General features: G+C 39.2%; 1 protein-coding gene across 21 annotated transcripts in view; it reads right to left on the minus strand.

Moving 5' to 3' along the window:
• LRRC56 (leucine rich repeat containing 56) overlaps positions 1-18,012 on the minus strand; it is a 59,261-nt gene that overhangs the window by 23,757 nt on the left and 17,492 nt on the right. For 14 of the 21 annotated variants that reach the window (XM_023928873.2, XM_023928874.2, XM_086895762.1 and 11 more), the window contains exons 4-5: positions 14,673-14,760; positions 7,750-7,810 (exon numbers count right to left, since the gene is read on the minus strand). In XM_023928873.2, the coding sequence (XP_023784641.2) occupies positions 7,750-7,810; positions 14,673-14,760 (149 nt within the window). The remainder of the gene's footprint in view (positions 1-7,749; positions 7,811-14,672; positions 14,761-18,012) is intronic. The other 7 variants (XM_086895775.1, XM_086895770.1, XM_086895776.1 and 4 more) reach the window with 1 other exon arrangement.

Raw genomic sequence — 18,012 nt, forward strand, 5'->3', positions numbered from 1 at the left:
GAGTAGACATCCCAAATCTACTGCAGGTGTGCTAATCAGATGTAGATCATCTTGACCTTGCTTTTGAGGCAACTAGAGTTGCAACAGTAAGCAGAGTAAACCAAATCTCTCCGAATTCTTGCCTATGGTAAGAAGCAACAGTCTGAAGTAGAGTGGTAGGATTGTGAGGTTGATGGAGTTCAAACCAGGAGATGCCACAAATGGTCTTTCAAAAACACAGTCTTTCACGAAACTTCTGCTACCAAAAGTGTAGGTGGGTAGGTTTCATTATCAGGCCTTTGTGTTCAGGTTCTTACCCCCACAAAAAGAACACATAGTGCAGCATATGGCAAAGGGTGAAGAATATGCATGCATACACTTGCTGACAAAATCACAGCTTCACATCCTAAAACACAAAGGTATTTCAGGATTTATTTCTTCCAGCTATTGATCTAGCTGTTGATGCATCTGAGAGATCTGATGCAGCCTTTAAAGATCTCATGATGGAAGGATAAAATTTTACCACACAACAAATGAGGAACATAGCTAGAGAAAAGGAAGTATGCATGTATTTTAGGGGAAAAATAGCAACAGGCCCTTGGTGTACAGCAAATTTCTGCAGAAAATAAGAACAACTAAATCAACTCCTGTATGGAGAATATTCTATAGAAATTATTGAAACTGATTGTACACTGAAACTCTATTTATTCATTTTTATTCCTCTCACTTGGCAGTTACAACTGACAAATACAACCATTAGCATAATTTCCCCTGCAACCTGATTCCTTCCCTTTTTTAAAATCAGCATTTACCTTGCATTCCAAGAATGTATTTTCCCACTGAACATAATTATTTTCCATAAAAAAAAAAAAAAAAAAAATCAAACAAGCTGTGGAGAAGCAATTCCCTTGTAGAAGAGAATCAAAACAACCTACAAACCCATTAAACTAATGCTGATTATTTTCCTATTTCCATGAAGACAATCTTTTCTTAGCTGGATACCACTCAGAAAGGAGGCACCCAGCTTGAGCTGTTTTTGTGTTATTGTGCCACAATTAAATTCCTCTAAGGATCCAAACATCTCTGACTCTGCTGTGCGAAACCCAGGGCTGAACCAGTAAGGAAACCTTGTCTGTGTGAGTGTGGGGTGTGCAGGGAGCCAAGAGGGACACCCATGGGGCCACTGGAGCCACTCTCTGTGAAGGGACTTTAGTCCCAGCAGCAAAAATCTTGGGTGGTGTGTTTCTGCCAGAGTGGCTCCTGGATGGTCAGATAGGAAATCTTCCTTCACAGTTCCACTGGCAGTGGGCGAATTGCTGTTGCTCCCCAAGCCTGTTCTTTGGTGTTTCTCACACCATGATTATAACCATTTTTTTCTCATCACTGGCTAAAATGAATATTTAGGTGTAAATTTTCCTAAGTGAACCCTGACACTGACAGCTGAAACAGAGCAGCTGCAAACTGCCTAATAGCCAGGCACGTAAGTACTTATTTGCTGGCAGAAATCCACTAGTTGTTACTGACATTTTTATTTATCATATCCATCCAGAGCATAAAAGCAAGATCATGATACCATTAGGAAAAGCCTTATACACAACTCATTCAAAAGACTGTGTCTGCCCAGGACAAAATAAGCAGCTGAGATGGAAAATACAGCATATTTATACACCTACCCAGGGTGCTGTAGAAAAAATAGCTAACCTAGAAGCTGAGTTGTATTTTTTTGAAAACCTGGTTCAGCTGGACAGGTGCAAGGCATGAGAAAACATCCTGAAAGGAAAGGCTACTTTTTACCAAATAACTCAAAGTGGAGTGCCTATTCAAATAGTGGGCAGAGTAGGAGCACAATTATTTAATGGGCTTGTCTTACCTTGCAGGAGTTTACTGGCACCCTTCCTGCACACATTAGCTATTACTTACTTTGCTTTTTCACTAGCCATGTTCATGATGCAAAAAGTGTTGCTGTGGTCTATGATGATCCTCTGATGGATTTTGTCCTGCATTGTATGGCAGCCACAAAATAGAAACATGAGAGTGGTGTCCTGGGGAAAGAAACCTGCTGCCATGGAACTGCTCAGATGACAAAGGGAACAGATCCTCTCTGCTCTATGAGGAGAGAGATGCACTGCAGCCTCCTCACCAATCCTACCAGGGCCAGGAGACTCAAACCTGGAGCTGCAGGGGCAGGCCCTGCCTTATCATCCCCTTTCCTCACAGGTACACCCTGTACCTGACAGTCTGAAATAGAAGGCAGGGGAGTTTCAGTGGGGGGAAGGCTTCAGAAAATGGGGTGCTGATGGTGAGAACCATGGAAAGGCACTGCAAGGCCACAAACTTGTTTTGATGTCCTCTGTGTTTGTTGCAGAATGAAGCCTGAGCTCCATCTGTGCATTTGTATAGAAAAAGTTCAGCTTCCCTTGCTGAGGAATCAGCCTGTCAGATTCCCTGAGATCTAAGGTCACAAAGACACTTACATTTTCTGCTTTGGGCACCTAACCTGATGAAATTAAATCAGAGGTCTACCCAGGACAGGTAAGTGGCCAAAGCAATGAGATTTCCATAGGGCTAAAGGCAGACAGGCTGATTATGCTTTACTGAAAATAATCCACTCAACTAAAAGAAGCTGTATTTCTGTCCCAAAATCATTACTTTTTTATCAATAATATGAATATCCCTAAAACCATCAATGCTAAATAAAACTTGAGGTCACAGCCATTTTGCCCAGGTCTGTAATACTCCCAGGGATCTGCAGGCATAAATACAGAGAAGACTATTAATAGAGATTAAGATTCAATTTAAATGCTTTCCTGGCTCCTGGAAAGCACTCAAAGTCCTCACAGAACATGTTCTTAAGATAGACTTCACAGCAGTTTTAACTGCTGAAGGACTTTCAGTCCAGCTACACAAAAGAATTAACAGAAGCACTTCCTACAGAAACTAGCTTGCATTTGAAATTAAATGCTTTCCCATCCTGAAATGTGAATATGAAAGTAAACAGTAACGCTCTGGGTGCTGAAATAAGGGCATGAGGGGATTCACCCCAACCAAATCAGAACAGTGGTTCTCTGAGTGCACGTGTAAGAACAATCTAGAGCAAGAGCACCCTGATTCCTTGCTAAACACAGTAAGAAACTGCTGTAACACAGCAGTTTGTAAATGTTTGATATATTTACAAATGTTTGTAAATATATCAAACATTTGCACCTGTAATGCAAACTGAATTGATTTTAGAAAACATTTGGGATTTTAAATAACATAACAGCAATGCTGATCCTTGTACAAAACCCATTGCTTTTACATGTGACACCTATGCACATGTTACTATATATCAAATATGATAATCCAGTAAGTGCAAAAGATTGGAAATGACAAGCAGAATAAAAAGGAGGGGAAAAAAGTAGAGGGGGAAAAAGAAAAAAGTGACAGGAAGGGAATAAGTAAAAATTATAAAGAAAAAAAAAACCAAATATAGCAGAATGATGCTCCTAGTTCCTCCTTTTTGAGGGAAAACTATCCAGAAAACAGTTGGTGCCTAGACACACTATCAGTACATCAAATTTTGGGATAATCAGTGTCATAGCTTAGTCTTATACAAGATGGTGTAACTTTATCCAGATGCAGCAAAGCAACTGGACCAACGTTTAATTTTCAGCTTGTGAGCAATGCCACTGAAGGCAAACTTCTTGTGGCTTTAAAAACACAAGATATTTCCTTAAACTCTTTTTGGGTAAAAAGGAGGTTTATTGCTAAGTTAAAATACCTAAAGATCCTGATTCAAGTCTCAAAAAATACTTTAAACATTACTCTAGAGCTGTTACCCTAAATTAAGAAAGAATTAGTTTGGCTCTGATTTCTTAAAGCCATAAAATGATCAGCAAAATCTTTACTCAAATCACTTGGCTCATATTTACAGTTGTTTTTTTCACAGCCAAGCAGGCTCAAAACATTTCAAAATGTGCATACAGGGACTCCTGTGTTGCTAGTCCTGTCTCTGGGGGCTGGTGCTAAAAAAAAACAAAACAAAAACCTAAGGCTCATAAAAGCATAAGAATTGTTGATTTTGAATGTACTCTGCACCTTGCTAATTTGAACTCTTGATGATTTTACTGACTGAAACAGACCAGGATTGTTCTGGGGGATGCTTCTGCAGTAGTGCAAGACCAATTAGAGAACTGCAGCAATGAAATATTAACTCAATCTGGATGAAGAAAATCTGCTTTCCTTTCCCTGTATCCTCCATACTCACTTTTGTCCCCACACTTTGCAGTCTCTGCATTTCATCTCACTTAAAATATGACAGCCTCTCTTTTTTGAAGGAGTTGCTTGAGAGGCCCTGAGAGCAGATCACTCTTCTGCTGGCTACAATGTGTAGTGGTGAATGGGAGGAAATGAACTTCAGCTGCTGAAACAGCTTCTTCTGGAAACTTATGGGAACCAGGACCCAAGATTCCCTTCTCTGATTTAAAAGCCCTTTCATAGAGATAACTATCTAAACATTTTTAAACAGATCTTTTCATTCATCCCTGAATTGAGAATAAAAGCAATCTGATAAAAAAATACACAGGCTACACGCCAAAGCAGAAGTAGTAATTCATTAGCCTTGGAATATAGTTCTTTTACTGGAAGCATTTCAAAAATAAGGACCATAGCCATCATGAAGAAACAAACAAAAGAACCCCAACAAAACAATAACAACAACAAAAAGGCAGATTTTAGCAGGCACTCTTCAGAATAGGCTTGACTTTTCATCTTCAATTATCAGTTCATAGATTTAAAATTTCTCAGTTGCTAGTAAATGGGTGAAGGTCACCAAACAAGGACATAATGAAATTACTGTGATTTAGAAAATTAACAACAATATGAACAATTTTCTTTTCACAATACATTGTATTTTTCAGAGGTGTTCCCTTTAGCAAAGGGCCAGTAGAAAACCAAAACCCAGAAACAGCCAAGAAAGAAATTCCCTTTCAACTGCCAAGATTGATCACTGCAAATAATCTTGGATATATTTTCGTTTTGAATTAATTTAAATAGTTGATAATGGTGTCCTTTAAAAGTTTCAAGTATTCAAAAGTAATGCAAACTTTAGGAGGACTGAGGAAGGGCCTTGAATTCACAAGCTCAAACACATTCCCCATCAAAGGAACCACAACTTCTTCTTGAGGAACTATCAGGAGAAGCCAATATCCAAACTCACTGACCTAGCCAGGCATAGAAAACCGTAATCCAAGAACACTTTGATTCCTCACTGCCAGAACATGACTCCTTTGATTTTCATTGAACAGTGCATGGCAATGCACACACCTCAGTATCCTCACAACTTAAGTTCCTATGTGAGTTTGACAGGAATAAATCCCTTAAAAAAAACCCAGGAACTAAAGTCAGGATGATAAACCTGCACTTTGATATCTACCAAGTCAATTCTTCTTCCATTTTCAAAATGAAAAAAAACCCCAAAAACAAAAAACATTTTAATTCCATTTTACCCCAAAATAATTAGGTAATCCTACTCTGCAAGACAAGATGAAACAAAAATAAAGTGACAAAACACAAAATCTCCCATCCTATTACCCACTCATGCATGCACACTGACAGCCTTTTCTTCATAATGATTCACCAGAATATGTTTTTATAACATAAAATAGAATGAAAGGAATGTCTGCTTTTAACATCCCAAACATAGACAAAACACCCTCTACCTTTTTTTCTGCTTTTCTATCCCTGCCTTCTTTTCAGTAAATAAAATCAATCTTCCAGTCAATCCTTACAAGATGTTTCATACTGTCTGCTGCCTATTTTCAAATTACAACCACAATGATTCTGACCTTATGGCTGGCAAAATCTGTGACAATTACTTTCAGTAAGAAGGAAGAACACTTTTTTCTGTCATCCTCAAAAGCCTCGTTTGCAAGGGTTTGGTTGAATAAAACAAAATAATCACTTTTTGGACAGAATTCAAATATCAAAAAGATTAATTCAGAAATAAGATTCTGAATTTTGGAGTAAATGGCAGCGGCCTCTAGAATGGGAGCAGCTATGTTACATTAGGTATAGCAGGCATCACTACTGCTGTGGCAGCAATGTTGCTCTAATGGGCATTAAATTGACATGATGCAGACATCAAAAAATAAAGTTCAAGTACAAGGCTGTGTTTGCATGGGATTTTCCCTTAAATGATCTGTGTTTATCAATGACAGATTGTCAAAGATAGGAATTAATAAAGGAAAGCTACTGCTGCAACTGTACAGACTAAGTCCATATCTGGGAGAGCTAACAAAGTCTTCTTCCTTTACCTATTCCCTGACAATTGCATTTAACTGGCACACAGAAGGAGGAGCAGGTAGCATCTCCTGGGGCTGGAGTGCCTGGGAATCATCACAATATTAAACCTGATATATAAGCCCAAACATATTTACATTAGAGTAGATCAAATCAAAACTCAACGTGAGACCAAGCATTCCCTGCATCAAGGTCCACAAGAGTGTCAGGTCAAAGAAAATCGTTTGCTAGAACTTAACATGACAGAAATTAGTTTCAGAATACAGAGGTGCAAAATCCTGCTAAGACCCTGAGTCAAGCAGTTTAGTTTTCCTGAACTGCATTCTAATATTCAGTACCAACAGAACTGATCAAAAGGCTTTCTGTTGACACTTTTTTAGAGAATATGGAGTTTTCATCAAACTAAAAACCACTTTTTATAATTTTCTTTTTAATATAATATCTCTTAATATTGGCAAATATCCCTTAATATTGTCAAAATTAGTATTTTTTTCTCCTACTACTTACTCCTCCATTGCTACAATGGTCAGCTGCTATTAAAATAATTGCAGCAATGTAGAATCACCGCTTTTACATGTTATGGATTAGAAGGTGAGAAAAACAAAATTTAGACTGAAAATACTTCATCTCATCACCAGAACAAGAGAAAATAAAATCAGACTGTAGCAACTGAAGTTCATTAGATACTTTAGAGAGACCAAGAAGGATTGATTGCCATTTCTAATGACATGTTCTCTTAACAAGAACTGGCAAGCCCACTACTTTTTGCCCCATGAGTTTAGCAGATAGCCATACAAAGCCAGAGAGCAGACCTGTTTAAAACAGGGCCTTTAAAACAGCCCTTTTCTGACATCAACTGTATTTTTCTACTTTGCATTAATTAGCAAGGGTAATACAGATATCAGCACAGGAGAGAGAAGACAGCTCTGCCTCCTAATTGTGATGGTTTTCACTTCTACCTTTCCAACTGCCCCCAGCTGTCTGGGAGAAAACGTGATGTTTTCATGCAGCTCAGCAAGCTAGGGACGTGCAGGCTTCACAGCAGTTCTCATAAACCTGATTCCATTTACTTCAGTAAAGCCAAAGTGATTTTCATCAGCTGAGGAACTGGTCTGACCTGTACAGAACAGGCTACTGTGCACATTAAAGCCCAAAGGCTGAAACACTGAAATCCAAGCACCTAGACATAGATAAGTGGGGAATTTTTAGTTCCTTTCAAATGTGCAACAAATTTCCATGGACTTCAGCATAGCAGGAACTTCCCTGGTGGCAAATTAGGGCTAATCCATTGGCACCGTTGCAGCTACACGGTTTTACTCCAGATCAGCTCCTGTCCTTAAGCTTCTGTGGTAGTGGAACGTTTATTCATGACCTAATCCATTATCATAGCAGGAAGAAATGGAAGGAATGAAAGCAGCACAAATGAAGATTTTATCACTTAAATAAAATGCAGGGCTTTATATTTATTTCATAGAATCATTCATTTCTTACCTCACAGATGTAAGCAAGCTATTGTTCAACTTCAGTTCTCTCAGATTAGGCAGATGCACACCTGTGGGAAGAGAATAAAGAATCACTTTGAGGACCTGGGATTAGAGTAAAGGAAATTTTTGACAATTACAAGTTGAAGAATCTACTTTTACAAGCATTTCTTAGCTGTTTCTGCCAGGCCTATGCTGGATTTCTTCTAAGAAAATCAATGAGATTATTTCACTCAAAAAATATTTCATCCTTTGCATTTTTGAAACATATACGTATTGTCTGCATGACTACCCAATTACAATTTTTGAACCTCTCTCTGGAAATTCTGATATGGCACCTTGCCAGACAGAAAACAAAAGAAAACTGGCTTGATGGGTGTCTGTTTTCTTTGGTCTGATTCTCCATCCTGACTGACTGAACTGAGTGATACTCTGCAGAGCTAAGGAACACTTTAGAGTGTAGCATTCCATGACCTATTTAATGGCAAGTAATGATGGACTTACTGGATACACAGCCAAGTAACTTCTTCAAAATATAACTTTGAGTCAAACAGCAAACAAAAATGTTCCATGTCACCACATCATCTTTTATAGTTCACAGGTCCCCCAAAAGGTACATTTTGCAAAGCATTGCTTTCTTCTCTTAATTTTCTGGATACAATCATTTACCATTGAATTGTACAAGTTTCATACATATAAAACCTTCAGTATTCTGTTGTTATTACTTAATTAAGTTTTTTTTTTTTGTCATATCCCTGAGAGACATTTGCCTTTTTGGTTCAATCTAAAGGTATCTGTGAACCAAAATCATACACCAAATCTTTCCCAACTACAGAATAATTCAGACATAAGCTCAAGTCTCAGAAACTATTTCTTATGGACAGTAACAAATGTTTACCCATTCCCACTGGTAGAATTGACTCAAGGCTGGTGAGCATCCTCCTATAACATGCAATCATGTAGAAGTAATACGAATTTTAGACAAATCGAATCATTGCTAAAACATTAAAATGCATTCTCGGCAAATATTTTTATGAGTTCTCTAAGTAATCACTGTCTGGCAAGCGTGATTTGTTTGATGTCCAGGACATCAGTTGAGTGCTTTGCAAAGGATTAAAAAAAAGAAAGGGGAGTGGGATCTCAAAAGCAAAGAAAGGAGGTCATGTTGTTCATTCCCCAAACAGAACAAGAGCATTTACGGCAAAAATATTTTAATAAATCATGTTTTAACAGAAGCATTATCTACATCTCGTGTTATTTTGGAGTGATCATAATGCACATATTGATCTTCATGCTGTACTGCAAGTATTTAAGTTCATGTCTTTGCAAAGCACTTTTGAAAATACAAAAAATTCAAAACACACTATGCAATTGTTTGAGCCTTGTTTTTCAATAATTTTCCACAATCCACAAAAATTGGAGAACATATTAGAACACACAATCTTCATCCTGCAGGGTATGCTTTCTCATGTCAAACGAATTTTATACATTTATATGTATATATGGCAACAAAATAATTTGGAGTTCTGACAGAGGAAATATTAGGATCTCTGTTAATTACTCACAGCAGTCATACTAGCTACTGAGCAAAGACTTCCTCAGATACAAATCACGCCTTAAGGAATTCCCCCACCCCCCCAAAAAATGAAAAAATAATAATAAAAAATAAATCTAGACTCTAAAAATTTTCTATCCTGTTTCTGACAAGGATGGAGAGATTAAATGTCATCCCATGAAGTGTTAAAGGGAAAAATGAGAGGAATGCAGTAGCCTCCCCAGTCCTAGCTCAAAACTAAGCAATAGTGCCATGGATTCTGTTGGAGAGGTAAAAGGGTTACCAAGCAAAGGCTGCTGCAAAGTATTACAAGGCAAAAGAGTTTTAAGGACTAGGGTTAAGCAGAAGATTTGAATGAGGAGTCAAGAGAAATGGAGAGACTTGCCCGAGAAAAAGCTTTTCACTGAATGCATTTAGGGTTGGTTCAGGAAAGAAGCAACTATTAAAGGATCCAAAGAGGCTGAGTGACAGGCTGATAATATAATTTTCACATCTGGTTAGTTCATTATTGTCACTTGATCCTCCATCTCAGATATTTTTTTGCACTTTGGCAGAATGTATCCTTGGGAACTTGTTAAGTGTTAGACTTTAATGTGTGGTTTACTAGCTTGAAATAGAAGTATACATTGTGTGGTAGTGCAAAATTCTGCCAGCAATTTCTGCAAGTCTGCAGGTTCTTCCCTCCTTTAAGTTTCATATCAATATGTAATTGTTCTTTGGTGCTAAGAATTCATTGTTCCATTGATTTTCCTGGGTTTTAGAGTCTCAAATCCTTATAAATAGATTAGAGGCCAGAAGTTTCAATTAGGAAGAGAAAATTGTAAAATGAAGGTGACAAGATACTTATTCCAATGTAACAGTGTATTTCTAATTTTCCTAATTTTAACCCTCACGGCATCTTTCCTCAGAGCAAGGACACATGATACTAACATATAAAAAGTCTAAAATGCAACTGTATTAACTTCTAATATTAATTTTAGAAGTACAGACAATATATCCCTTATCCTGAAACTGCCTTCCTTTGTATTATTTGGATTTTTAAAAACAAGAATGGTCTGCAAAAATGCTGATGATTCAGGACAAGGCTGAGAATTCAGAATGACGAGCAGCGTTAATCTCATCTGTCTACGATTCCCTTCCATTAAAGACTGGTTTTGTTACATGGCTCTGAAATTACTAACCACCAATAATGTAATAGTGATAAACTATTCTACTGTACCAGTGGAACAAAACTAAATGAAGGGCAGAAAGAAATTAAAGTGCAAATTAGGTGAATAAAAGTGATAGATATACACACTCAGCAACACTCCCTGAAGTGCTGCACTTCACAAGCAGGGTAGCAATGTAGATGTCTTTCCAAGGTGCCCTGGTACAGCAGGTGACATTTAGAAAACTGACTAGGACTAAAGAGAAAGCAGCCAAAATGGCAGTTTTATTATTTTCTACAAGTTACAACACTTCAAACACTTCTTGTTTACATTATGAAGTATTTTTTAGGTAGCATCATATATCTTTGTTTTGCTGTTGTTAACAAAAAATCATTGTGGCTTGACTTGTCTTTTGGATATAGACTAGTAAAAGACAAACAAAAGAAATTACTGACAAACGCTTGTATTGGCATCAGGCAACCATTGTACTTTGTTGATCTTACAACACAAAACAGGCATATGGAAACAGGCTGTACTCTTCTAGCAAGAGCAACCTGATATGCAAATTAAACAGTCTATTTAGTTCACTTGAGCTGTGTTTGATCAAGTAAGATACATCACTTTGATTCTATTTCTACCCACACATATTTTTTTTCACATTTCTGGGATGAATTGGGCAATACAACTGGAGGTGAGACCACAGCCCTTTCAGACAAACCCAAGGCAGCAGCAGTCGAGCTACCCAAGGTGGGGATCTCACAGAAAACACATCAGTGCAGGGTTTTACATAAGCACACAGCTCCTGTACGTATTTGTGACTCCTGGAAACCCTGCCCAAGCTCTGCTGTGGGGCTTGTCCAAGCCCTGCTCAGCAAGTTTGTCAGTACCAGCTAAGCCAAGACCATCCTGGGCAGGAACACTCGTGCTAGACTTGCTCCTTCAGCCTCTGTGCTGCTCCCTGACCAGGCAAGCACCTGATGCTGCCATGCTGGCTGCCAGCAAAGGTGTCCCAGCTCTGCACCAGGAGCACCAACAAACAGGACAAGAGGAGAGAGAGATGATGACCCTGTGTGAGAAATAGCACATGGCTACTCCTGAACCCTTGGCAAAGCCTTGCCTTGATAAAACGCCTGCAAGGGAAGTGGCAATCTCCAGACACATAATCAACTTAGCCTGGCCACCAGCAGGCAACAATTCAATAAAGGCCAGCGAACAGCACTGTGGGTAACTTGATTTGGAGCTATTAAAATTACTTAGAAATAAGAGGACTATGTAGCGTCTTAAATGACTCTATCCCACCATTATTTTCAACAGGAATTTCTATGAGGCAGTCATGAATGCAATTCCATACCTGTCAGCAATCAAAACTGAAAGCATAAGCTAATGAAGAGGAAATAGTCCCTCTGTTTGAATATGAACTGAGGTCTACATGCAGCTGAGGAGCACAGAAATCCACTCAAAGATATGCAAAGCTGCATGCAAGACTTGCCAAGGTGTTCAGGGTTTCATCTGTCACTCAGCAAGGTGCACTGAAAACAGCTAGAGAATTCAGCAATTACCCCAAGCCCTGCAAAGATTCAGATTTAAGCTCTGGCATGAAGCCTTTCCTTAATTTTAAAGCTGATCACATGAAAATATTTCGATATCAGCCTTTTAATGTTTTCACCCTTGTTCATAAGAAAGGTAACTCTTCCACCCTACCACATCATGCCATTTTGTAGAAGCAGACCTGACAAACTGAGCAAGGTTAACAGGATGGTGCTTTAAAGTTTAGCACATGCCATTGTGGAATGGTCTCAAGAAAAACATCAAGAAACAAGTTTTAAATCACTCTGGAAATCTTTAGGCCTTGAGTGTTTGTGTAACAGTCTGTAACACAGGCTGGGAACCTTGAAATGTTTCTCAAATGAAAACTGTGGTGTAAATTTGGGATTTGAGTGCTGCAAGGTTCCAGATGACTCGGAGTTATGTGCAATCTCGTAGCTTTTAACACTTTCACCTGGCCATTTAAGACCTTGCATGACCTAAAATAGGTCTTTGCACATAAAACCAGTCAAAGCAATATTGTTTACTGAGTGTGGACTGATCATCTAAAGAATTTGCTGATGATAAAGATGCTCTTATCCACCTTCCACAACTAAGGAATATGGCGAGAACAAGGCGAAGTGGTTTAATACTTGAATACAGAAAGCTTATTAACCAGGTTTTAAATGCAAAAGAAATACCGAGTTTCAGAGCAGTCCAGGCTGGAGGGAACAGCTGGAGGTCTCAAGCCCAGCATCTTGCTCAGAGCCAGGTTGTCTGTGAGATCAAGGTGCTCAGGTCTCCACCCACTTGAAAACCTATGGTGATAGGTTGGAGCCTCCAAACCTCTCTGGATACTCCTATTGTTTGACTGTCCTAATAAGGGGAAAACTTTACGTCCTGTCACTCTGGAATATCTGTCATTCCAGCTGTTCTGCTTCTTACCCTACTCTTTTCCTAGAGCTATTTCTCCAGACCCAGTCAGCAGCACAGTACCAGGGGCAGGCAGCCAGCAGGGAGCAAGCAATGAGCCCAACATCTTCAACAGCAGTCTTGCTTGCAGCATTCACAGTGGGGGTGCAAACTGCTCTGCAAAACCCCTAAACATTTAGGCCTTACTCCATGTGCCTAAAAATCATCTGCCACGTGAAAAAAATGGAAAGAAACAGAAGTAAACCTTCTGCCCTGGCCACCTGCTGACATTTGCTGAAAGAGATTTTCACAGGAAGAAAATTCAGAAACACACTTTAAAAAAAACCAAACCAGAAGGAAATTCAGAGCAGTCTTGATGTTCTGTTATTCTCAAAAGCAGTGGGGACCTGCAGGTGCTGGTTTTTATGGCCCTCAAGGGCCAACTCTTGGTGTGAACAGTGGGAGATAAACAAGATGGAAATTATTTGCATCACAGACATATTGCTCTGTATTTCATATTCTGTAAAGGTTGCAAAAGCCTAACTATGGGGAGGAGAAGAGATTTATTCCAGTAATGGAAAGGAAAGGGGAGAGTGATGAAGGTGGAACATTTTGCTAGCCTGTCACAGCTAATGTAAAATGGCATAGGAATGGGAGCACCACTTTTGAGCATTATAGAAATGGCATAATGAGATTTCCTTATCAATTGGAGGGAACATGATTGAATAGATTATGATCTCTGAAAGAAACTGATATAATTTACCTTAAATTTTCAAGTGCCTATGAGAAAGAGACTTATTCAGGAAATAAGCAGAATAACCAATACGAAGGGGCTATATATACAAAGCAAAAGCCCCCTTCACTGTTCTTGCTCAACCATTCTTGACAAATAGACATCAAAAGACACATTAAAGCTAGTCAGCTGTTGCATTAGTTATTTGCATATAAAAAATTAACTGCTTGTCTGAAAGCACCAGTACACAGTTTTTGGGGACATGGCTTCTTTTTTAGCACAGAAAGTATTACCCTGCAGTAGTTATTCAGCTTCAGTGTAGCAGAAGATGGACTGGGGTATGGTAGGAATCCAAATGACAGAAAATGACTGCTAGAACTGGAAAAAAAATGCAAGGCTTTATATTCTCAGTGTTAACTCTGCTAGAGAGGGAATTCCTGTGGTAGTTCTCACTTCCCTGGTTCAGTGATGATGACATAAAAACGAATGAGAAGTGTTAGGGCTGTTTGGGGCTCATTAAAATGATGTATCTACAGGATCTGCCTCCAGCTCATTTTCCAGCACAGCTCAGTGAGGCTGCAGAGGGTGCAAAGAAAGGCTGCTGGAAGCATAAGCCACCTGATACCACTGGCAATTCCTCAGTCACAGTGAAATCTCATAGTGGAGAGAAGCTGACCTTTGGTTCCTGTTTCGTTAGAGACAAGAGTAAATGCTCATTTAGGGCCTAGCATATCATACAGGAAAAATTTGTCCAAATTAATTTGCTTTAGACAGAAGTCATGTCACTCATCTCACTGCCAGAGTTTCCAGTCCTATTCAGAGGCTCACACAAGAAGAAGAGATCAAAGAGTGTGAGGTACAAGGAGATCCTGTTTCAAGAACTCTTGAGAAGGACAGTACACTTTTCACTGTTGGTTAGAGAATCATCAGTCACTGTACTCTTCTAGCAAGAGCAACCTGATACGCAAATTAAACAGTTTGTTCAGTTCACCATAAAGTCTATTTACTTCACCATAAAGGAAAATTCAAGATGATGAGTAGAAAATCAAATGTTTTCTTACCAAAGTTCCCCAAGCTGATCTCTCTGGTGTCTACTCGCATCTCCAGGACCTTCACTTGCTGCAGATCATCTACCCCTGCCAAAATTTTCTGTGAAGATAAGCAGAAATATATGTGTACTCTCATGCAATAAACCAGGTGTCACAGCAGCAAAAGGGTGTAGAAAGATTTTCAACCAGTGTTTGTCAACATATATTCCAGGTCTGCATGGCTAGATGTGCAATCACATGGAAATGAATGTAGTATTCAAAGACCTTTCTTCCTTGTAGCCCAAAAATACTCCAGTCTTCCAAAACTTACACATTGCTTCAAGAGTCACGGCTCAGGGTTACATTCAAGCTGCAAACCAACAACATACCTACATGCCAGCTAGCTCCATTTAAACAGTATGTCCATGCTTTAAGACTTGCACAAGTCTTGCACTAATCCTTAGCAGACAGAAAGTGTTAACCTTAAACATCACCTGTAATTCAAAAGGTGCTGGTAGTAAAACTAAACAAAACACACTGTTTACCTTTTAACCCAAAACAATAAAAATATACGCGATTTTAGCTCAAGCAGCTCATTTTTCTGAAAGAAGACTACACTAATTACAAGAATGATGAATTTCTTTGAAAATATCTAGGCAATGCAAATAGAGGCTTTCAAAATTCTTCATTATCTTGACAAAATTGTACTAATTGGATGAACCATTGCACTAAGCAAGGATGTGTGTGTGAATGTAGACTCTTCCCTAATCTTTCTGAATATCCTGAAGTCTGCGTTGATACACGCATGTACATTTTGCTGTGACGGAGGTAAGCAGGAGGAGTACACAGAAGAGAGAGGGAAGCTCTAAGACTGGCAGCGAAAACTCCAGCAAGGATGTGAAATCCTAAGATGCCAGACTGAAACTCCACAAGGAGCTGAAGCAATCTCATTACTGCTCTCATCTGCTATTTCTTCCTGCTATGATCCAACTTCTCTCCCCAGTTTCCCTCATACAGGGTGCGTATCCCACCACCTCCTTTGCATCAGGCAAGTTGCATGAATTCAACAAAGCAGACCACAAGAACTCTATCCTTTCTTCCTCATGGGTTAGTGGTTCATAGTGGAGTCTGAAACAATCCTTGAGAAATGAGAAGAGAGGTTTATTTGTCATGCTGACTGCCTGAAATTGTTGATGCTATACATAGTGATGAAACTTCTACGTTTTTACCTTCCTGTGTTAAAAGAGTTAGGATGAGGGGCTGAACACGTCCATTTCAAAGAAATGTCTGACTTCTGACCCTGGCATCGGTTTCTCCTCAATGATGCAACCAAGAGCAGGAGTTGAAAGTATTGTCACCAACCTTCTGGGCATTTAGTTAAGGTGAAGGCAGAAAGTCACCCAGTAACCACCACATACAGGAGAAAAAATTTCTTGCTGTTAAAAAGCTACAACATTCTTTAGGTTTTTTTTAATAAGGGAGAACTTATTCATTAGAAGGGAATGTGTAGGACGATCTCTGTTTATGAGTTTTGGGCAGGAAAAATAACCACCAGAATATCCAGTTAATTTTGCAAGCAAAAAATGGTGGTTGTGACATTCCTGCTCATTAGGTAACACTTATTGTGTGCAAGTGGCTGCAACTTCCTCTGAAGTTCCATATCCTCTTACAAAGGACCAAAACCAGTCTGAGTGTGACTGAGATGGCAATTCAAAAGGACATGGTTTCCAGAAAAAGCTAAGCATACCTTCTTGAAAAACTGTCCCCTTTTATAAGGTCTTGATTTTTTCTCCTAAGAAACAGAATTATCCAATATCTTCAACTGCTTTTGAACTATTTTTAAAACATTATGTTTAAAATTACTTTTTATCTTATTTTTAATTTTTTTTATAACTGTGATTTTAAGCAGGCTGAACATCAGAAAACTTTTAAGACTTTATCCCACATGCAGCCACCACAAATTGTGTTTCGCTCTTGCAAAGGCAGCAAACTTAACAGCTACAGACTGCTTTCTCCCTCCAAGTGAACACAGGATCCCTCATGGCAAGACACATTTTGCATGTCTTTGAAATGAACCCTTTTCAGCAGATGACACTGTCTGTCACATAGCACGAGATTATGTGTGAAACGAGAGCTTGCTGATGTCCTGGCATAAAACCATGCACTTGGATTGCTGGATTTGGATGCAAGCTCACTGTCATTAAAGGAAGAAGCTTCTGAAAAATAGTTTTTATGAGTTTTACGAGTCGACATCAGAGCAGGAAAACATCTCAGAATAAGTAATAAGCTTAGGGTCACATACTTTGTCAGTTGAGAAACAAAAGGTCCTAACACCCCAAGGAGCCTTTGCTCCGTTTTTTGTCCTTTTCTCCATTGCTGTCTGCAAGTTCCCTGCATGCTGTCCTTCCCCTGCTGTACTCCAGACAGCCTCCCTTCACAGTTCTGCTCCCTGATATTTTTTTTCAAAATCCAACTATAAAACCTGCATGAAGATATATTCTCTCCTTGTGTAGGGTTCCCTATTCCTTTTTCTCGTACCAGGGATTACCAGTGTCATTCTTTGCCCTCCTTTTCCTCTTTGGATGCATTATTTGTACCTTTTCCAGTGCCTGAGAGATGAGCTGCTTAGAGCACCCGTATTTTTGTACTGCAACAGTACAACTGTGACTCCAGTGCTGGAAAGGGTTATTGGCTGTCATCACCAGCTCTTTGAGCTATAGATAGGTGCCTTGAAGCATGTGCTAGCCAGACGTAACAAACCCCATATATTCTCGGTGCCCACCTCCCTGTTCTGTATTTCCAAGAGCTTCTATGACAATAACTGTCCTTCCATCTGCTGAGGGTGAGGAGATGCTAGGACAGCTTGAAACCAGTTTGCTGTGGGATGCACAAGTTAGAATAGTACATGAAGGAATTGGGAAATGCTCTTGGGTGGAGGACATGAGCTCATTTAAAGGCACTAAAGCACTGAGACCCCAGGTGTTGATTGCAAGCGAGTCAGTGAGCAAAGGCCAGGGTGGCAGTTCAAGAGAAGGGTATGTGAGGAGTGGTTCCTGTGGAAGACAGGACATTACTACTCTCCAGATACCATTCTTGGCATGCTGGTGCACCTTCAAGTGTGATACTTCTCATGTCACAGCTAAAATTCTGACACCAGGAATGGGGGACATTTAGGGACAGACATGGAAACATTTAAACAAAGATGAAACCTATTTAGCAGGAGCTTCTATTTATGCTGTTGTTTAATGTCAAAAGCATGGAAACCTTCACCAAAATTTGAAAGGAGGGATATTTTGGATGAATTTTGCTGCAAGAGAAAAAAAAAAATCATGACCCAGCTCACTGAAGAGGTCATCAGCTTGGACAGAGAGAT

Source organism: Cyanistes caeruleus, chromosome 6, assembly GCF_971803275.1.
Source record: "Cyanistes caeruleus chromosome 6, bCyaCae1.hap1.1, whole genome shotgun sequence".
Lineage (NCBI taxonomy): Eukaryota > Metazoa > Chordata > Aves > Passeriformes > Paridae > Cyanistes > Cyanistes caeruleus.